At 36.3% G+C, this 22857-nt stretch overlaps 2 protein-coding genes across 9 annotated transcripts in view; one reads left to right on the top strand and one right to left on the bottom strand.

The window, feature by feature from the left end:
• The first annotated feature begins 8235 nt into the window (after positions 1-8235).
• LOC131737215 (epithelial cell-transforming sequence 2 oncogene-like) lies at positions 8236-9718 on the top strand. The gene is made up of 2 exons (XM_059024773.1): positions 8236-8412; positions 9314-9718. The coding sequence occupies exons 1-2, from the start codon at positions 8256-8258 to the stop codon at positions 9457-9459; spliced, it is 303 nt and encodes a 100-aa protein (XP_058880756.1). The 5' UTR covers positions 8236-8255; the 3' UTR covers positions 9460-9718.
• A 2078-nt stretch (positions 9719-11796) lies between these two features.
• LOC117402913 (ralBP1-associated Eps domain-containing protein 1-like) overlaps positions 11797-22857 on the bottom strand; it is a 37560-nt gene continuing 26499 nt past the window's right edge. For 6 of the 8 annotated variants that reach the window (XM_059024198.1, XM_034004548.3, XM_034004551.3 and 3 more), the window contains 10 exons: positions 22488-22575; positions 21646-21747; positions 21223-21295; positions 19529-19659; positions 19278-19342; positions 18891-19073; positions 18332-18421; positions 18043-18191; positions 14573-14678; positions 11797-13218 (listed from right to left, as the gene is read on the bottom strand). In XM_059024198.1, the coding sequence (XP_058880181.1) occupies positions 13150-13218; positions 14573-14678; positions 18043-18191; positions 18332-18421; positions 18891-19073; positions 19278-19342; positions 19529-19659; positions 21223-21295; positions 21646-21747; positions 22488-22575 (1056 nt within the window). In that variant the 3' untranslated portion in view covers positions 11797-13149. The remainder of the gene's footprint in view (positions 13219-14572; positions 14679-18042; positions 18192-18331; positions 18422-18890; positions 19074-19277; positions 19343-19528; positions 19660-21222; positions 21296-21645; positions 21748-22487; positions 22576-22857) is intronic. The other 2 variants (XM_034004549.3, XM_034004552.3) reach the window with 1 other exon arrangement.

Genomic DNA, 22857 nt, shown 5'->3' with positions numbered 1-22857 from the left:
GTACTGCATACAGTACTGAAATATTAAATACCATATAAATGTAAACGTTTAGTACCATTATAAGGGGTAAAACTGTACCCTGCCAAATAGTGTTTGGCACCTACTAATATACATTTAATAAGTAAAAAATAGCTTTATCAACCACCATCCATCTACACAACCAAGAGTAGAGAGTATTATTAAATGATGGGCGATCCAGTTTGCAAGGAAATAAATAGACTAGACATGCACAGTGGGCAAAGTACTGTAATTGGGTAGGTACCAAATGTTGACTTGACACAGGTATGCATAGTACAGCAAAGCAGGCAGATCCAAATGAGAAACTGTATTCTAATTCCAAAAACCGATACCAATGTAGGGGTAAAAAACAGACTTGTTGGTCTATTGAATTGATCTTAACATTAACAAATTCTGCTGTCCTTTAGATCAATAACATAGGGACCTTTTATGCCCAGGTTATGAAAAACAATACCTGTTACAGTGCATTCAATTCTCCATAGATATCTCTAGATATTTACTTTAGTTGTGACAATTTTTATTTCTACATATCAATCTAGATTTATGAATGAAATGAAACCACTAGAGGCAGAATCAATGTCCAACTGCAAGACAAAAACCAAAATGAGGTTAAGTCCTCATAGTATCAAGCAATGGCAACTAGAAAGCATTAGTGTCCAGCCTGGAACGACCGAGATGGCATTAAATAAAGCTTTTTCAGGAAACCAAGCAAATGTCACCATGGACATTAGATTTAGCACCTTGACTCCAATAACCAACAAATCCTCTAATCACCAAGTAAGGGCTTTTTTGCTCATTGTGGGATTCAAATGGAGAACACAGGCTGCAGAGCAAGTATGCAATTGACCCATTTTAGATCATTAACACAGTAGAAATGCACTGGAAAGGTAAAGGTACACATCTGCCTGTAGGCATTGGTTCACAACATAGCTCCAATGTAGTCATTCCACAATTATTTCTTGACATCATGTCTCATGTTGTGAGGGGTTTCGTGATTTTTTTAAAGCCAGATGACACTGAGCCAAGTGAGGCAGTCCAGAGGGAAAGTAGATATGGTATTGTAAAACGTATAGCTTTTGGAGCCAGCTGACATTTTAAATACAAAATTACTGTATAATACACTGTGTTATCCAGCTGTAATATTTTATATAAATGATTACAATACTTCAAGTAATTTTACTGTATTACCTCAGCAGCATCCATTAATTTGAAAACAGTAAAGGTTTTTTTAAACAGATCTCTCTTGAGCATAATAAATCATTTGGACAGTATGATACTGTTAATTTCCCTGCTTTTTTCAGGAAAGAATGATTCTAATTTGCCATTGGTTTGATCTGTGGACTGACCGTCAAAGAAAGCAATGCATACATAATACATTGATGAGATACAGTAGATTACAACTTAAATGGGTAAACTGCCTTTGTTTGTATTTTGTTCTATATTAGAAAATGTATTGTTGGCTATGCAAAACTCTAAGGCATAAATCATCAAATACTCCTAACGGTACTAAATGCTGTGTTTACCAGTGAACATAAGACGGTACCTAGTGGTGGTTTCTGAGACTTCAAACAATGTGTAGCTATTGTATATAGAAATACATTAAACATGGTTGAAACAGAGATTATTAGGGATGCTTAGTTAGAATAAAGGACAGGAATGTATGCTGCAAAGCATTTAGATTCTTCTTCCAGTTCAAATACAACTTATTACAGTAAAAACCAGGTTTTAACTCTTGTGTGCATGGGTGTCTCATGCAGGTTTACTAGGGACTAGTTCACAGGGGTCATTCCCATTACCAAACTGGACTTCAGTTCTGCCACACTTCATATCCCTGTACATCTCCAAAGAGCTGTGCATTGCCACCTAAAGTGAGCTAGCACTGGAAATTCTTCATACGATTTACTCAGTATAAAGCACTATTAGCAATGTATTCCCCTTTAAAGTGTATTTGGTTACATTGATTCTCAGGAAGAAATAAAATCTGAGGCAACTGCATAATAACTGACTGTAGCAACATAACCATGGGTGTTCTGAGACTCAGGTGTGGGTTTTCCAGCAGCTGTTAGTCACACGGTGCTCAGTGCCCTAGTCTGTGGTGGATTATATTAAAGTCCTTTGAAACTGAGCTTGACCAGCAGGCTAAAGAATTATCTTTCTTTCCCAAGTATGAAAACAATACATGTTTTTCATACTCTCCTATTAGAAATGTCAAAGAAGCTTTGTAATTAATGTTTTTGCCAGCATATAATGGCCTGGATTTTGTGTTTGTATGAGGGGCATGCAATATGAAAATTAATGTCTTTTTAGAGTAAAATAATAATAAAAAAAAATAAACAGTTGTAATTACAGATAGTGCTATTATAACACCATATTTTAACCTTACTAATTTTAAATAAGACATTCGTTTCATTACAGCAGAGTGGAAAATACGGCCCATTGTTCCTAACCTTGTACATTTAAATTCCTAGACATTAACTTCCTATTTTACTTATCAGTCTGTTAATAGTTGGGTATAAGTCTGTTAGATATGTTTAGCAGGAAGTCAAATTATAATTGGTGTGGATCAGTTTTGCAACAGCATCTGCTAACATGCTGTATTATTTTCTCATGTAACTTTAAAATGAATATTCCTTCTGTCCTGTACGCCACATTGTTATAAAATCTGTTGAAAGGTGGAGACTGTGGCAAATGTTGAGAATGTGCTGCATTTACATGAATTTTATTGAATCCCATGGTTTTCAAAAGAGACTAACAGTTCTAGGGTAGAAAATCCTGATACATTTAAAGACATACGTGCCAACATTATTTTGTATACTGTTTCCCAAGGACTGCCTGTGGATTTCAAAATGCGTGAAGCTTGGGTGGTTTGTGCCTTACACCCCCACAACAATGAGTATGGTTCATGGAAGAAACACTACAGAGGCTGTGCAGCTGACCTGAACTATCTGACTCCCAGAGAGGCAGCAGAAGTCTACGGCACGCCTAAAGGAATTACAGAAGAGATGGAAGACAGACAGAGCGAGCTATAAGAATATGAATTTGAGAAAGAGTATCAAAACACAAACACTAGTGATGCTTAAGTGCTTGCAGGTTCTGTTGGGCATATCCCTTGTCATATACTCATAGCAGTTGTAAAAGTTAATCAGATTTCAAAAAAGGGGAATGTACAAAAAATAAAATAGCCACCAACATTGACTCGCACGTGTGTGCCAAACAGCAGGCTTGTGTCTAATCTGTGTTAGGAATGCTATCTGATAAGCACAGCTAGACATAAGCCATGGCCTTCTGATCCAAGGATCAACACATGACAGCAACCCTGTGTTTAGAAAAGACTGGCAGTAAAGGCATGAATTTCATACAATATATTTAGACTGTATAGCAACTTAGTCATGCTCTGCTTGCATATTATGAAGAAGTATTCAATCAAATTAACTGGTTGATACCAAATCGAGAAGGATGATTCTTCAGTTATAATATTCTTGCTGATCATGGCTTTGGAAGAATGAAGATCCACAGCAGGGCAAGGCATACACAGTTATAACACAGCTCCATTATAGTTTTTTGATTGTTATTTATAGATTTTGTGTATCTTTCCATAGGCTATACTAACTGAACTACAATGGATTACAAACTTTACAAGCAACTCCATTCCCGGAAAATATATTAATTTAAAAAAGTGCGCGCATGACCCAAGACATCTTTTTTAAAGGGATACACTCCTAATAGAAAACCAAACAATGGGCAGAGAGAAACAGTAAAATCAGCTCATTTTTTTCTTTCTGCGTACCCTTTTCTTAAATATTTTTGCCTGGCCAGGCTTACTGCTGCTAAAAATAAGAGACAGCAGGTGGAATACTTATTTTCCCAAGTTATGATAGCAAGATAATGACCCAAAACATACCTCCAGGCTATGTTAGAACTACCGTAGAAGAAAAGAACACAAGACGGTAGGCCTCAAATCATGGAATGGCCAGCACAGTCTCCAGACTTAAACCCCATCGAGCTGGTTTGGGATGAACTGGACAGAAGGGTGAAAGCAAAACAACCTACAAGTGCAACACATTTGTGGGAACTTCTGCAACAGTGTTGGGAAGAACTTTCCAAACAATATTTGATTTCCATTGTAGAAAGAATGCCACGAGTGTGTTCGGCTGTTATATCTGCAAAAGGTGGCTACTTTGATGAGTCAAAATTTAAGATTAAATTTTGTTAAACAAAATGATTCCATGATTTATTTTTTATCTCCTATTGTTTATTTGTTCTATGCTTTAATTTCAGAGTACATTGAGACATTAAACTGCGTAAATTTCAATAAAAACTGGAAAAATTGAGGTGTTCTAAAACTTAGACTGGTAGTGTGTGTATATATATATATATATATATATATATATATATATATATATATATATATATATATATATATATATATATTATTATTATTATTATTATTATGATGATGAATACGATAATGTTTGTTATGGTAATTGTTTATGTATTAATTTTAATTTTCAAATGTTTAGTAAAATGTGACCAAGAGTGAGTTTTTAGAACATTCATAAAGATGCCACTAACTGTAGGTCCCCTATAGTCCACAAAAATATATCATGTAGTCAAATCAGGGTTGCCAACCTTGTAATTTTGTTTTTACTGACATACAGATGTGGCCTTTTTTTGTACTGACACTATTTTTTTTTTTTTACTGACATCATTAAAAAAAATACATTATAAACTAGGCTAGTTTTTCATACTTACATTTCTTTAGGTCTTATTTACTTCTTATGGTCATACATTGACACATTTGCAGACTGGATAATTTGCTTTGTTGGTCTGAAGCTGGTGCTGTTTATAACAGCAGTCTTTATAGTCAGAATTCCATTCAGAATGTCTGTAGACAATTAATTTCTTATGTCTGTTTTTACAAGGTTCATCTGAGAAAATACTCGTTCTAATTCTGCAGTACTGTGTGGCAAAGCCAACATGGCTCTCCGCTAGGTGTAGACAAGAGAGCAATTTTGTGCCAGTTTTCATCAGCTGCCAGATCCCGTCTAAGATGCTTTGCTGCCCCTGAAAGAGACAGTGTTTGCTGTATTCAAGCAAAATCAAACTGACTGACCTGGAACTCACTTGTGTCACTGTGAAAGTGAGCGAGAGTAAGTTCCGGGTCAGCCAGTTTGATTTTGTGTGAACACCAGTGAGATACACTGCCTTGGAGTATTAGTATTAGCGCCACAGAGAATACAATATTTATTGCGTTATTACGAGATAACTTTGCATTATTTCACAATAATTATTGTGTTATTTTGCAATAAACATTGAGATATTTCACAATAATGTTGGATCATTATCATTGCATACGTTACAATAGTCTCAGTTGGAGTGTCTCTATCATGGATGTGCGCCAGTTGGCAGTTTGATTTGATGCAGATGAGTTGATGTAGCCAGGTAGGACTTCATTCATTGTAATAGTGATATGTAAATACCACCAGTTTCACTGAATGCAGGAAAACTAATAGTGAGATGAAATAGAGCACGTTTTGAGGTGATTATGTAAAAAATAAATGATGTTATCTCTTCTTGTTTTGTGAGGGATAAAGGCCTATAGGTTATACATATTCACAAAGTTTTCGACATTCAGTTAGCATTATTTTTTCTACAGGCTATAAACGTCGACATAAGCTGTAAATGAAAGAAGAATGTCTTACTCAGACACAACATCTGTGAAATAAATCATATGAGCTGTGACTTCTTGCATTTTAACTTTGTATATCTTACTGCATAGAACAAAAAGACCTGGTATAGGCCTGAATGAAACAAAATATAACGGCAAAAGTAGGTGAAACTACAATTCAAGGGGTCTATCATATAAATACAGTGGAATTGTCATGTTAAGCCTGTAGCCGGAATATTGCTGGTTTCATAAAAGTACATGTTAAACGTTTACCTTTTTCTTTATATGCCATGGACTTACAAAACGAACTGCACAGGCTGTTTTTAAGCATGTCTGTTTATGTAGCCTAACAGAACCGGTTGGCTTTCACTTCAATAAACATATTTCTTTCAGTGTATTGTATTCCTAGGGCTGTAAATCTACATTTAACTGACTAAATGTTTAAACCCACCATTAACTCAGTCGTTTATCTTTTAAACGGGCATATCATTTAACAATTTAATATTTTTATACTTGTAATATTTTAAGACCCATTGTTATCTGTTTTGTATTAAGTGTTTATGACAGATTCACACAAACATAATAAGCATATAAAACATTATGAAGAAATGTAATAATAATAATAATAATAATAATAATAATAATAATAATAATAATAATAATAATAAATAAATAAAAACTGCTCTTACCTTTATACTTGTCTTTTTTTGCCTTTCAGGGAAAACTTGTATTTTTAATGCCAGTTTTTACAATAAATTGCATTAAGTCCTTGAGCTCCAAATAATGCAGGGAAATTAATTTCTGAAAACTTTAGTTCAAAATGAGAGTTCCTTTCATTTATGTATTTACAAAAAAACAAAAATGAAAATGTAAGGGGGAAAGAGTAATGTATTGTACTTCAACAGTAAAATCCACTTTTTAAATTTTTCTGCAAGAAAACTAGTTTGTCCACATTTTCAGGGGTCAGTGAACTTTGTCACAATATTCCCAGCAGTGGAAAAAAAGTCTCTCGACTGGGACTGAAGTAGCTGGCATGGTGAGGTATTTGCATACTAGTTTTGCCAGTCACAGGTATTTGTTATCATTGACTGCCCACCACTTAAGTCTGTTACATTCAACATCCAGATCCGGTTCACATAAGTAGTGCTCAAACTCACATGCATTTAGATTTGATGCCGGTGCAGCTTTGTGCTGGCCTCTGCCCAGAAGAAAAGTTGAGCGGGGATCCTCACAGCCTCTCTGTTTGAGATGAAGAGGATTGTAGTCTTGTGTCCAGTACAGCCGAAAGTATCGATACTGCCTGCGCAATATTAACCTTAAACCTGGCCGTTTGAACGTTTTAATGGAAGGTAAATCTTCATTTGAAACAACCAGATGGTTGTTGATTAACCCGTGCATAAGTGGATCTATGAAAGATGCAGACACGTTTGAAGTGGTCTCGCCAGACAGAACAGTTATAGCACAGTACAGAGGCTTTAATGTGCTTGCTTGAGATTCATCAATTTGCCAGCTCTCGTCTTTCATTTCAAGTGTGCGGGCATCTGTAGGTTTTGTGATTCTCCTATCACTTAAGACAACACAAACTGCCCACCTTTGTTCCAAGAGACGCTCCAACATAAGAAAGTCAGTATTCCAGCGTGTTTTAACATGCTGAACAAACTGATGTTGAGGAGAATTCATTTTGCAATGCTGTTCTTGCAGCACGTTCCAAGCAGAAGTGCTGTGCTTAAAGTGACCCATAAGATGCCGTGCTTCTCCAAGCAGGTGAGAGATGTGGTCAGTTTTAAGACCAGCCTGAACTGAAAGCTGTAGTGAGTGTGCAGTGCAACCAAGATCCTGAGCATTGCAGCTCATTTTACCAAGCCTCTGCATGTTTGAAGCATTATTATGAACAGCAGCAACGACTTTGCTGTGAAGAGTCCAAGATTCTGCTACATTTTGAATAAAACTGGCACGTGCATCAGGCGTATGACATTCTTCTATTTCTGTTGTTGACAAGACTCAGTTTTAAATTCCCATTCATCAGTGATGTAGTGCGCGAGAAACAAAATGTAAGAATCTGGTGCTCTTGATGTCCAACGGACTGTCGCTAAGCTTACGTGTGTAGTTTTATCTAGGGCTTCTTGTAAATTAGCTTTCAGAGTCATAGAGACTGTGTATACTACTTAGTAGTGATGGCCATGATGGTACCTTGTAATTGGGCTCAATGAAAGACAGCAACTGCCGAAATCCATCACCTTCCACTGTTCGAAAGATTTTTCTGCATTCCGAGAGCTATTGGTTTCCATCGTGTTTTCATTCAGTAAAATTATTTCTGAAACAGTATAGTTAAGATAGGATTGGTGGCGGATCTGGAGCAAAACAGGAGGACAGAATCTTTTTTTTTTTCACTGATTGACCTATTCCTTTATGCATCAACATTTAGATTTATATAGATTAAAACAAAAAAGTGTGGTTCGTATTGAGATATCTAAAGTTGTTTCCAAAATAATTTCTACAATATCAAGTATGTGAGGTTTGTTTATACAATATTCACCTTCCTTAGTTTGTAGCGAGTGGCTTGGAAAACATGAAGCCATTTCCGTGTGTCAACTACTTCATTGAAGCAAAGCTGCAGTCCTGGTGCAGTCTGGCGGATGTTCTGGTGAAAGCTCTGAAGACTGTCAGGAAACACATGATACCTTATCTCCAGGAACTGCAGGAGGAAGTGTGTGGAAGAATCATTGGTAAGACTGCTCTGCAACCCAAACTTCCGAAACACTTGAGTGGAAGTAACTAGGATAAAATACTACATGACACTAGGGGCTAGGTGATGCAGCAGGGTAAATCTTAAGTCTTCCCGTGAATCCAGATCAGGTCACAAGTCTCAGCTTACTCAGTGGGCATTAGTCCACATTACAGAACCACCACATTAACCTTGCTTTTATTGAAATAGTGACCAAATCATTCTTATTGTACTCCTCTAAGTAGCACCTCCAAGAAATCCAAAAATCTTACACCTCTGTGCTTGACTGTGGGATTGGTATACTACTGACAGAGACTCCCAGGTACTATAAACTAAGAGAATGATGGTATCATGGCATTTTACTGCAGCAGTTGATTAGTCAGGAATTCAATCACAGCAAAGTTTGCAATATAAAAACTCCAAAATCTGCAGCACCCTAGCTTGAAATGAATTGCCTTCATTTGCGATCCCTGGGACAGGAATGTAATAACAAGGCTTCCAAACGGTGAGGACTAGCCCTGGCAGAATACCCAGGAAGCATTTTACTGACTGCCTGGGGAAGGAGAAGGTACTTTATACCCCATTTCCAGCCAGATAGTAATTAAGGCCAAAGGGTGCTAGTTCTGTTAAAGCAAGATTAGCAAAACATTTGATATGAAATGTTACTCTTGAATCAAATGCAAATAAGCTGGACATACCACTACAATATTTATGATGTGTCGTCTGTGATGAATTTCCTGAGTTTTAAATGATAGCTGCCAGCTGTTTAAAAGCATTGTATTTTTCATCCTTAGATGTTAACCAGTGGTCTCTCACTAAAGCTACAGTATACTGTATTTCCCCACCACCCCCAGTCTCACAGTTATGGTGTTTTAACTGTGTTCTTTGTTCTTTGCACACAGGGCAGTTTACGTTTGATTCCATGGGCTTGGCAGAGGTGCAGACAAACCAGGATACCGATCAAGCTCTCACTTTTCCTGTTTCCTGGTTCAGAAGCTTAATCAGTGCAGGATATAGCATGTTCCATTCTTTACTCAGCCCTCTATGAGAATCTGCACACACTGGTCAGGAATGATGACCCCCATGTCAGTGTATCTGAGAACCAGGAACTCACTAATCTTGAATCGGTATCAAGGATTATAGAATACAGTGAACTGGCGCACAATGCAATGTATAAGTATAGTGATTTGGGACACGATGGAAGCAATAGTAATATTTTATTTATTTTATTTTGTAAATATATTCTGACCATATAGTGCATGTTCCATTCTCCAGCTTGGGACTGTTTGAGAATGCGCAAGACTTGAATCATTATCTCAGGTAAATATATTCTGGCTTCACAGGCCCAAATAAGCATTAATCTTGGACTATCTAATCATTCTATTAATTTACAGCTAGTTTCACAGACCCCATTTAGTACTAATCGTGACTACCTAATTTTGCTTTTCATACAATATATCGCCCAATATGGCTGAGCTAAAACAATAGCAAGACTTAGAAGGTTGTTAAATATATGTCTGAAAAAATGTACAGTATGTTTTTTGAGATCTTTATATCACCCAACCCTTGTATTGTTCTTAATCAGCCACTGAGAGGTACCAACATCAAGAACATACAGTGCCTTCGTTATACTTTCAATTAAACAAATCTGAATGTTTCTATAAGTAATTTTTATTGAAATGACTAAGTCGATTAATGTGATTTACAGAACCTGATGGAAGCAAATAGATATCCGATTCAGGTACAAGATGTGTCACAGCTAAGCTGTCCTGGTGTGGAGGTCAACACTTCCCTCAGGTAATTTCAAAAGAATCACACAGGATTTGCAAAAATATATCCCAGTGGCTGAAAACAATTAAAATCCTTGAGTTAATGGGTAATGCTTTTAATCTGGCCCACACTTCGTCCACCTTGCATGGTCACAAACCTGATGCAGTTCAATTATGTTTTGTAACAAGCTACATTTTTTAGCATGCAGATATTCTATTTAGAAATTAATACTGATATGTTTTACCTTAACAGACAAAAAGAACGCATTTGTTCTTCAAGGCCCAAAATGTCAGTTGATCAATCAATGTTGCAATTGCTGAAAAATAAGATGCTTCTTTAGATGGCTCAGGAACTGGAAAAAGTTTGCTCAGATTTTACCGAATCTTGAATCAGAAGTTTATATTAGTTAATGTTTTATTTGTGCAGGTGATTATTATTATTATTTTGTGTTTGTTTTAACATAAATGTGTAAATAATTTCCACAATTCAGCTGGGAATTCCAGTATGTGACAGAATTGTGTTTATGGCTTATTTCATAGCAGCTTGACTGAAAATGGCAATAAAAGTATTTGTTTTACAATATGATTTTATTATTATATTGTGTGTTCTTTACATGTAAGTGGGGGGCTATTTTGGTTGAAATTCAAACATCAATTATTTTCAGTTTCTTTAGACCTAGTAATTTTGTATTATTGTAATTAGTCAATAATAATTTGTGGGAAATGTGTGTATATATATATATATATATATATATATATATTTTTTTTTTTTGAAGCCCAGCTATGAAGATGAATACTTGCACATTGTAGAAATGTATTATAAATGTACTGCCATCTACTGGATAAACTGTTTTTGGTTTTATGAGTGGAACAAGCTGACAAATAATGGCAAAAAATGATATGATGAGAAGAAACATCTTTGTACTCAACATGAAAGGTAACTAAATTTTTTTTTTTTTTTTTTTTTTTTTACAAGGTTGCTTGACAAAATCCATAAGGCATCAAAAAAGTAAAGTAATAAACTTCAGGGCTGCATAGCATGATAGTCAATTGGGGATAAAGCTGGTTGATTAATGACAAAAGGCACTGAAGGGGTGGGAACAATTTCATTCTAAAAGCGAAATGACCAAGGAAGTGCACAAGACTACCTACAGTAAAAGTAAAAAAATAACATATTTAAAATGAAAATACATGCTTGCTATAACGTGTTTCTTTCAAAACTGCACATTCAAGACCTATATAGCAACACAACGTTTTCGTATTTTTTCATTCGTTACAACCACTTTGATCATGTTTAAAGAAAAAAAGGTTTTCGAAAGTAGTAAATTGGTGCAAATGCAAAAGTAATGTGAAATCTGGAACATTAAATATGAAAACTGTAATACCAACATCATCTCCTGACCAACTAACTGCAAGCTTAAATAGACATTGTAGGTGTTGCCAACGATTATAAATTTTAGCAAAGCAAAATGCGCTTGACAAGATGCTGCAAGCTACTCAAAATCAAGACTCCTCCAAATAATACTGTATTATCGCAAAATGCATTAATTCTTAATTATTCTTAGGATTCTTTAGACCATTTAATAACATAAAAAGACAAGTTAAAAACAGGCAAATAAAATATTGTGATGTTTTTATTTTGTGTAAAAATCACACAGCTGCTAGTTCATTCTGCAGAGATACATCCATGCAGTTTAACATCTATGATCTCACAGCCAGAATATAAGCAATTAAATACAATATTTGCTGTTAGTCAGCAATTGATACAAATTTACATATGAGATCAAAAGGTGTGTATCATACAATATACAACATACCGCTTATACAGTACATCAACCTGAAAGCAGGAAAAAGGCTCTCCTTGGTTCAATACAGGGAGAATACAGATTAATGTAAAAACCTGAACGTCAAGAGTAAGGCTTAGACGAGAGGCGAAGAAAAGGTAACCCAAAAAGGTACAGAAGAGAAAATTTGACTTTGAACAACAATTATATAAATAAGGTACCAACACAAGTGAGGCTGTAGTAGAGTGGAGATATATAGATACAAAAGGGTTTATTTTTCTATTATTTGTTTATTTAGCAAACGCCTTTATCCAAGGCGACTTACCGAGACTAGGGTGTGTGAACTATGCATCAGCTGGAGTCACTTACAACAACTTCTCACCCGAAAGATGGAGCACAAGGAGGTTAAGTGACTTGCTCAAGGTCACACAGTGAGTCAGTGAGTGAGCCAGGATTTGAACCAGGGACCTCCTGTACAAGCCCTTTTCTTTAACCACCAGACCACACAGCTTTCTATACAGATGGTACTCTTTGAGGGAGGATTGTTTTGGTTAAGGACTCTAATTGTGAACTTTATGAAGTACATGCAGGAGTGTCTGGGTACCTGCATGACGGGAAAACAAAATAATAATAAAAAGTTATGTATTTGCAGTTGCCTCTGGTCACGTACTCTACAAGGTAGACAATCTGCTGTAATAGTTACAACTGTGGTTCACTAATAAAACGAAAAAAGCTGGGTTGTCCTATTTAACCACAATCTCCTCACATTCTGACAAAACAATTGTTTGCATATGCATACCAAGTTAAAAGGTGCCATCTACAGCTTGTTTTAATGTGCTCTATTGATTCAGTCTGAGGACAGCTTAACCCACATCACAGAACTCCTAAACAGACAATACTGACTTTAATGCCTGTTCAATTTCAGTTGAACGTGTCCTAAGGTAACCTAGATTTCCTTATTGTAATTAAAAGTGTAACCATTTTTAACATTCCTTCCTCTACCCCCCACAAAACATGTTATTTTCTGTATGCAGGTGATCTGTACTTAAGAAACATTTGCATGTATACAGTCATATGGAACAGAAGACCACAAACTAGTGCTGGGGGTAGTGGCAAAGCTATAGATGAAAGTCCAGGAATGGGCATGGACCGTTAATGCCTTTTTGTGATTTTTTTTTTTCCATCTTATAAATGTGAAAATGGTCTCAGTTGTTCCAGTTGAACCTCCAGGGAAATGCGCTCTTCAAGCACATCCTGCAAGAAACAAAACAAATATATATATATAACATAACTATGGTCAGTGAAACTCTACAATATGTTGTCAAATAACTGAATTCTAATCAGTTCCTATGCATCTTAGCATCAGGGAAGACTTGGACTGACAAAAAAAAAAAAAAAACACAAATAAAAAAACTTTTATTGTTACACCAGTTGATGAAAAATCTGAAGAAAATCTTCGACCGATACTTGTGCTCAAGGCATTTATCCTATACCAGTTGGTGATATGATGTATGCTGTATGGTTATACTGGGGAAGATCATATTCAACGGGGCATGACTAGCTGATGGTATGGAATGGCGATCCACATCACTAGAAACTAGGGTTCATCTGAAGAAGTACTTATAATATTAACAAAACTTATTGATGCTATGATAATAATTTCACTTTTTAACCCTTTGTGGTCCATTCAGTGCCTGTCAGGCACGTCAGGTCCAATTTATTTTCATGCAAGCTGTTTATTTTACACGCGCTGTTTAAAAGTAATTTTATTCACAGTAAAACAGGTTTAAAAGGCACTGCATATCAACAGGACACTCAGTACTGCATCTCCAGCCCTGCCCCACTCCTTTTTCGCTGTATTTTTCATATATCTCTTCATAGTAGTGCATACTGATAAATCATCTCCTGATCACTCGTTTTAGCACCAAACTCCTCAATAATGCTATCCAAGTCATTATTTTATTACTATAACATCTCAAAAAGCTTGGCAAATGTCTGATATTCTTTGAGCGCTGGATGCAGAAGCAGCTATCTTGTTTGTTTATGTCTGTGTTGAAGGGTCTGTGGTGAAGGGTCTATGTGTATTGCTCAGATCCGTCTCCATTTTTTTTTTTTTTTTTTCGGCTTCTACCGGTCTCACTCGGCCACTGAAAGGTTTTCTCGGCTTTCTCTGGAGAAAAAAAAGACTAGGGACCTGTGCTTGACGTCTTTTTGATGATGTCGGACAGGGTCCAACATCGGACCGGAATGGGAAAATTGTAATAGGACCGCAAAGGGTTGAGCTTGGAGTTTGACCGTGAGAAAATATTTCACACGTTAAGTGTGCGAGAAACATTTTTTGTGCAGTTCACTTCACCAGGGATCAAGCAATACAATTTTGAAAACTTTTATGTGCATTTGACCTGAAAAAAACAGTACTAGAAGTTTTGTAATCCATTGCTTCAGTGCATCCTATACCAGAAATCTGGAGGCTTACTACAGCTCAAACATACAGTATCCTTGTCAATTATTTTGCCATTCCGAGGGAAGACATTAAAATACAATTGGCCACTACACAGATTTCTTCTGAAAGACTTTCAGAGGTTAAAGATCCAATACCTTTCCTTACCTTTAATTGCTGTTGTAATTCACTATTGAGCCTCGCCAAGACCGTGTTTGTTTCCTTATTTCTTCTAATTGAGGCCTGAATAGCCTTTTTGTCCTTGCCCACAGATCTGTGAATAAAGTAAAAAAATAAATAAAAAAATCAGGAACATGCCCACCCCACCCCCATTTCTTAATTTTTTCAAAAGGAGCACATACATAAACATGAAAAATTGTAATAAAATAAACTTTATGTAATAAACTTCTGTGTAAACAGGTGTAGAAAGCTGTATGCACATATATAAAAATAGCATAAAACAAAAATATACCTGCTTATGCAACATGAAAGCGCTTTGAGTGAAACAGTTCAAAGGCTCTGTCTGTTAAGAGTTCTATTACAGCTTTCTAAGTACAACCTATGTAGAAAACACGCTTTTCAACTGTACCAGTGCATTTGCCACAGACAGCCTTTTCACAACGGGCGCACACATCAAACGTTCTGTTTTTATTGCATTTAGCAACCTGGCATTGGCTTTTATTCTGTGTGCCAGTGGGCGCAGCACTGGCTGAAGGTTGAAGGGCATTTACCAGTTGGCTTTCGTGTCTCTTATCAAAATGTTTCTGTCGTAGCTCCAGGGCTAGCTGCAAAATGAAGTCCCTCCGAGTGATTGTGTTGCCGGTGCACTCCTTGTACAAAACCAAAGCGTTGATGGCTGCCAGGTCTAAAACATTATAAAAAACAGCCACAGACCACCTGCGAGTACCACCTTTGACACAATACAGCCGTGCCATTTGATCCAGTACATACACACCATACTTCATTGCGTTGTAAAATGCAACAGTCTCTGGCTTTCGTTTAGCATCAGTCCCAATGGTCACTGATCTGTGCAGAGAGCATAGAATGCACATAATTTTTTTTTTATTAATTTTTTTTGCACTGTCACACTCAGGGTAGCACAGTCGTTCTGCCTGAGAAATGCAGTGTAAATAATAATAATATATGATGTGTAGAATGACTTTCATCAGTGTTTCAAGAACTCAACAGGATTATAATACAATATTTCACAATGACTTTGATTTTATTACAAAGCCCAGACTAAATTGTCGGCTGTATTGTATTGATTTCAACATGCCGCATAAACTGCAGGTCTGGCGGTCGAAGAAGCAAGTGCTTATAACTTATTCATTTTTATGATTCTGCAGCTGAAACACCGTATGGGTATTTAATTCAAATATTTAGTAACACTTAAGAACGGACATGCACGAGATATTCACATACGCAGAGATATTTAAATTTGAATTGCAAAAGCCGTTCAAAAAGCGGCTATGGCGGTGCTAGGGTTAATTGAACAGATAATTTGCTTAATTAGACCTATTTAATTGTTTTCGGCTCTTAAACCCTAGCAGAGTTGAAGATACTTATAAAATGTTACATCAAACTTGAAATATACAACTGTTAAGAGCTGAAAACAATTACATAGGTCTACTTAAGCAAATTATCAGTTCAAATTAAGGGTAAGTAATTGAGAGCTCAGTTGGAATGAAAACCAGCAGACACAGGGGGTCCTCAGGACCGGTTCGGGAACCACTGTTTTACACAAATGATTGTAATCTTGATGATGTTTTCCGTGTACATTTAGGTAGTCCAGGTTATAAATCTCAATTAAAAAAATGTTACATTGTTCTAGCACAATGCAATACAATGTCCATTTGTTTTACTATTTTAGTAAGTTTTATTTTATTTTTTTTTATATTAAATTCTAAGATATACATTTAGCTTACCATAAAGAGGATAATGGCTATGTAGAATAACATATCAGAGACTGGGCTATGTGAAGCAGGATGTAAACCCTTGAGAAAAAAGGCCACAGATGCAAGGAAACAAACAGCTTTCCATTTAAGCCTGTACTGACTTTAGAAGGGCATTAAAAGAAAGTGAGGGGGTCCCCCGAGTGGGTCATCCAGTTAAAGGGCTGCCCCTGGGAGTGCAGGATGAGTCATACAGCTTGGATGCCGCCAGATCGCATGCGGGCTGTGCAAAGAGGCCGAACTTTGCTGGGGACTCTGAAGGGGGCGTCACATTGGCTCTGACACTCCCGGGGTGGAGGATGGGAAACCGGCATGGATTGCTTCTCCTTATCGTGCAACAGCGAACCCTACTGGCCAGACACCAAGCACATTCAAAGTGGATAAAAGCAGATCTCTGTTCTCCGTTATCGGTAGCCCGACCACCTCTGCTCTGGATTGCTCGGCGTAAAAGCGATTCTGGCTTTAAGCCCTGGTCACACCTGGTTCAATGAATGGAGGTGGTCACACCACAACGATCATTGTAAACGATAACGATAGCTATCGTTCAACCGCTTTCAGAGTAATTTTTTCCTGCTACAACGATAACGATAAATGTTCCTGGCCAATCAGGGCTGTATTAAATGTGACATCATCGCCTACCTGGTGTTATTTTATATATTAAACACAATAAAAAGTAAATACAGGCATTGCAATGATTTACTACATAGAAGACTGCCTCCACTGTTCCACCGCAGAACATCACGTTGGAAAACTGGTTCTAGTATTGAGGAATCTTTTTTTTTTTTTAAATTATGTTTTATAAATTATTTGATAAACAGCCATTAATGTATAATTATAGTACAAGCATGATGGATGATCCTATATGATCCATAAAGACATGTCAGTCTGCATATTGTTGTTCCTTTTTTTTTTTGTTGCTTAAAATAACAATAAATATATACATAATTTATGGAGTATCTTCTATCATCATATTAAGTAAGGTGTAATCAACGATACATACCATGTTCATATTTTACTTTAATGGGAAGTGGTTGTACCCAAGGCGACCGTGCATACTTCCTTGAGGCAATATTAAGTAAGGTGTAATCAACGATACATACCATGTTCATATTTTACTTTAATGGGAAGTGGTTGTAACCAAGGCGACTGTGCATACTTCCTTGAGGCAATCAATACCCATGGCGTAATTTTCAGAACTTGACTATACCAACGAGCGTGTGGAATTCCCCTAACTCCTCCCTACTCTGCAGTATTCTGTGTACCCACACTCATCTTCTCTGTCTCCAACGCCATCCAATACAACAGGAGTATTTCTTAATGTTCCTCATCACTGTCCCTCATCTTGCTGGAAATAAAAGTGGGCGTGTACCAAAATGTTGATTGGCATTTGCGGTACAATATATCGGAGCCCTTTTTCGTTCTGGTGTGACCACTCCATAAACGATTTATGGTTATTGTTATCGTTATCGTTCCAGGTGTGACCGGGGCTTTAGGCTTGTGAGATCGGAGGTGGCTCACACACCATCAGAATGTCTGTGCCGTGTGGGGACTTGCTGCGGTGAGGAGAAAAAACATAATTGGACATTCCAAATTGGGGGAAAATTAATAAAAATAATAATAGGTCACTCTAAATTATTATATATATATAAATTACACTTGTAACATTAAGACTAAAATATGTTTTACCTCGGAATTGAAGGTTGTGTAGCTAGAACAGTAGCTATAACATTTGATTTCTGTGAGTGGTCATCTGCATCTGGTCTCAGTTCATCTTCTGATTTTAATCTTCTGCGAACAGGCTTTGGTGGAGGAGCAAGAGGCGTGGAGCCTTTAGCCTGTTAACAGAACACATTAAAATCCATAAATCAAAGCAACATTTAATTTATGATTTTAATTAAAGGCAATGATACTTATATGCTTTTTGGAGGGCTTTTTTGGACATTAAAAAGGTAAATTTTTTTTATTCTGTACATACTGTGTTTGCAGTAACAGTTGCTTTATCATCTCCCCGGCCATCAGCTTTTGCAGTTCTAAGGGTACCAGCAGGTTCTATGGGTTTGTCAGCCTATACAAAACAGGAACAGTTCTAAAATCAGTAATGCTGATACATCTGCGGGACAACAGGACATGGTGTGCAATTACCAGAACATACAGCCTTATTCCTGATAGTATATAATTGTGTTTGCCATCACTGAACCACTGGCATGTTGAAACAGAAACCTGGTGGTGATGGCTGAGGACTGGATTTGAGTCCACTGTGATGCTACACAAAACACACATAACTGATACAACTGTCTAGCATACTGTACAAAGAAAGATAATCTCTTGCTACCATTTATCGAATCTAAGGGAAAATATTTGCGTTACACAGAGGTATCAATCAATTCTTTGATGTTTTGTATACTGTAGCTTACAGGATATATTTGGTTTGGATAAAATATCTCTACAAAATATTTTTAAAAAGTATTACAGGATTTGTGCTCCACATCAGCCCTATGCATCACAGCAGACAAAGGGTCATGTTTGACACCGACCTGTACGGCATCCGAGTGATTTTCACCTTCATCAGATGACTCTTCTGTTGCCACAGACGCAAACACTTCAAACTGGCTGAAATCTGCAAAGTTTGGCTGTTCAGGTATTTGTTGAGGTGAGGTACTGGAGTGAACCACTACACCATCGCCATCCACTGACCGATGCATATGGGGTCCTGCAACCTACAGAAAGAAAGGATTGCAGATATATACTTTACATACTGCTAGGCAGGGATTATAACTTCATTTTTATTTATTATAACATCATTATTTTTTTTAAACTAAAAGTATTTCTTATTGTACACTCGACCCTCCCCAGGCACATTTAACATTATCCCAGAATTAGTCTAGGCAATAAAGTTAATATATGCTTTGGAACACATTTACCTGTGTTGGCTGAGGTCTTGGAGGCACAGCGGGAGGGTAGGCAACTACACCTGCTTGCTGTTGTCCTGTTCCAAAAAAAATAAAATAATAATAATTCTATAAACAAATTATTAAAATAAACTTAATTCAAAAGAGAAAAGCAAAAGGTAGACTATTTGAAATTGAAATTAACTCCAGAATAACATCATTTTTTTCATTGCCTTGCCTTCATATTGCCATGATGTATGGCTCAGACACTACAAGCTACCCACCTGTGGTGACTGCAGCAAAGCTCCTGTTCATATCTAGTGACGAGGAGCGTGAATGTGAGGCATGGGGTCTTGGTGGGGGTGGAGGTGGAGCTACTGCTTTTAGTCCCTCTGGAGAGGTACCTGAATGTGACCTGAGAATAATAAAAAAAAATAAGTGCCAGTCAACTAATCGACATTCCAAATGGTATATTTCAAATGTTTTTTTTACCCATTTGTCCCATATTATGTATCCTCTGCACTTTCAGTGTTATTTCACAAACTATTATAACATTTTTTTTTTTCTTTCATTAATGATCATAAATACGTACCAACTGCTAATACGTCTTTGACGACATCAGAAATAATGTACTGTACCACATTCTCCTTTTATAAACTTTAGATCCAATGGACATGGCCACGTTAGGAAAATAACCATGTTTCAAACTGATGTTCCAGTGGCATGCCGAACTGAATTCAAGCACAAAATATTTACTACTATCCCCATTAAGTACACGAGTAGAGTGGCGTCTGAAACAATTAAGTACGCCTTGACGCTCTTTCGATGCTAGCGAGCCTTCCTCTGCCCATCCGAGCACCTCTGGTGCGCTTTGTTTCATACGGCACTCCAGCAGCGAACTGTACTTAATGCTAATATACCAAATGATATGCTAAAGAGTATCGCGTGTCCCACAATGCTACACTGATCACCTGTTCCCACCAGAATCAATCATGGCAGAGCCCACAGAGGAGGAACCAGTTCTGAGTCTCACACTTGGAATTAAGCAGTTTATGAAGACATGTCTTGTCTCCACTACCATGCTGAGAATATCCATCATCTTTCTTCTTTTCTTTCTCTCTTGAAGAATCTTCCAAATAACAATTCGCCGTCTGACATCACTTGAATCCATATCTAACTAACTAGCTAGAACACAGAATGCTATATGATAGTGGGTAAATGTTTTAATTGGTACAACTGCACAATATCGATAACAAACATATAGAAACACATACATTCACACGCACTCACTAACTCACTGGTTTTGTCATTACTTACCACAATGCATTGTGGAGATTGCTTTGGAATATGTGCGCCGTGCTTCAGTTCACCGGTATGAAATCAACTGGATCATGGAATATAATGAAGTGCGGCTGTAACGCGTACTTAATTTCAATTCAGTTCAGCACGCTGCTGGAGCATCAGTTTGAAATGGGGGTAACCTATATATTATTATTGGTACAACAAATTTCAATTTAAATGGAGATTTATATAATAGATGGGCTTCAGTGAGTTACAGGAAAATAATTCCATCTAGGGTTTGAGTTAGGTCACAAATTACGAGACCGAAGGTCGAGTAACTCATAAACTGTCACAGAAACCCGAGATTTTCCTGTAACTCACTCAAGAGGCCCATCTATTATTTTTTATAATACATGGATACCCTTGTACACATACATACATATATATATATATATATATATATATATATATATATATATATATATATATATATATATATATATATATTATATATATATACACACACACATACATATACATATAGATACATTTTTTTGTATAGTTTTTTAATAGTTTGGAAAAATCCTTTGAAATATGAACAGGCCTCAACAGATTCACTTTTAACAAACCTCTTTTTTTACTGCAAGAAAGTACAAGAGTATTAAATGAAATGTACAATAATAAAAAATTATCCAACCTTTGCCGAGTAACTGCACTTCCAATCTGTTCTGGATCTGACGTGTATGAATCTGAACTACTGTAGCCATCTACTAAAATACATAAATAAATATCATATTCAATAGCAATGTCTCAATTACCAGCTTAAATGATGCATGCATGTCACTATTATTTAAGATATTCTGTTTTAAACAGGAAACTTAATTTGGAAGTGGGATATTGTCCTTAAAGAACAGCGGCAATACAACATATTTTAATGATAAATTATCATTTTTAATGTATTTATTTTTTTGGCATTGTAAGATGTTAGTTTTACTATATGTGCCAATACAAAACAGTGTAAGTTAACACAGGGCAGTAGAAAAGCTTCCTACCAGGAGTTTTATATTGGTACATAGTTCAATTTTAGTTCTGTAGACCCAGAAATTACATTGCTACTTACCTACAGTGTTACCAGCTACAAATTGTATTGAGGTTACTAGTTTATTTTCTTCAGAAAGTTCAGGAGAGTTAGCAAGTAGAGGACTAGTAGGATGCGCATGATCTACACAAAGAAAAGAAAAAAAGGTCCCCATTTAATTTTACATGCCTTATACAAATAAAACCGTCTACATTGTAGAAGTGTTAGTATGAACAGTATTAAGTTCATATTTTGAGTATACTGTATTAATTTTATATTCTGAAGCAGGATATACAGAGCTGCCACAGGTTTCCTGGGTTATCCTATATTTAAAACAACCATCTCAGAAATATTACTTTTTTTTTTTTACTTTCATTTATTTTCATTACATGTGAAAAGTTGTGAAGGGCCTAGGTTTATTATTATTATTTATTTCTTAGCAGACGCCCTTACCCAGGGCGACTTACAGTCGTAAACAAAAAAACATTTCAAGAATCACAGTACAAGTATTAATACAATTAAGAGCAAGATAAAATACAATGACTTCAGTTCTAGTAAGTACAAGTATATGACAAAATATGACAAAATATGACATACATTTGATTTGGAATATACTTAAATTACATTTTTGATGGGCACTTAAACATATTTGGAAACAAATGTGGCATGAGAATATACAGGGCAATTCAAAAGTCCAGACATATTGTATTAATACATTTATTGATGGATAAGCACAGAAGTTACAGACAGTGACTTCTGAGATTCAGATGTGTTTGTCCTATTTGTTCAGTGACTTCTGAATTACCCTATGTAGGTCACGCCCTTCAAGAATTCCTGCATAGTGTCTGCTAACCTATGACATTTAAGAAACGTTTTTTCTTTACCGCTAGCAGTTCGTTTCAGCTCCATCTCCTGCATGTGAATTTTACTGGGAGTCATGCGAATGGGAACAGGATGAACAATTGCTGTGTCCTGTAAGAAAACACATTTCACAGTTTTTCCTTTGATCGTGCAAAAATAAAGAGCTTTTTATTTTGACAAGCATATTTCATTGTTTTTATTGTATCCTACCAAACTACTTAAAGGTTTCACAAGAATTGTGTTACTAAAAAAAAAATCCAGATGCCTTAAGTTACCATTACAAACAGCTTTGTACAGTTGCATAAAGATAAAAAGAATATACTTCCAGTATTGTATTTTTCATATGCTAAATACTAATTCTACTCCATTATATATATATATATATATATATAT

Source organism: Acipenser ruthenus, chromosome 5 (genome assembly GCF_902713425.1).
Source record: "Acipenser ruthenus chromosome 5, fAciRut3.2 maternal haplotype, whole genome shotgun sequence".
NCBI classification, from domain to species: domain Eukaryota; kingdom Metazoa; phylum Chordata; class Actinopteri; order Acipenseriformes; family Acipenseridae; genus Acipenser; species Acipenser ruthenus.
Note: the sequence above shows the minus strand (reverse complement) of the source record. Positions and strands in the feature narration are given on the sequence as shown.

What these genes read in the sequence shown, in the direction of transcription:
- LOC131737215 (XM_059024773.1), top strand. Translation starts at nt 8,256, where the DNA reads ATGAAGCCATTTCCGTGTGTCAACTACTTCATTGAAGCAAAGCTGCAG. An exon ending in AGTGTGTGGAAGAATCATTG is followed by an intron (nt 8,413 to 9,313) that starts GTAAGACTGCTC and finishes CTTTGCACACAG; the next exon opens with GGCAGTTTACGTTTGATTCC.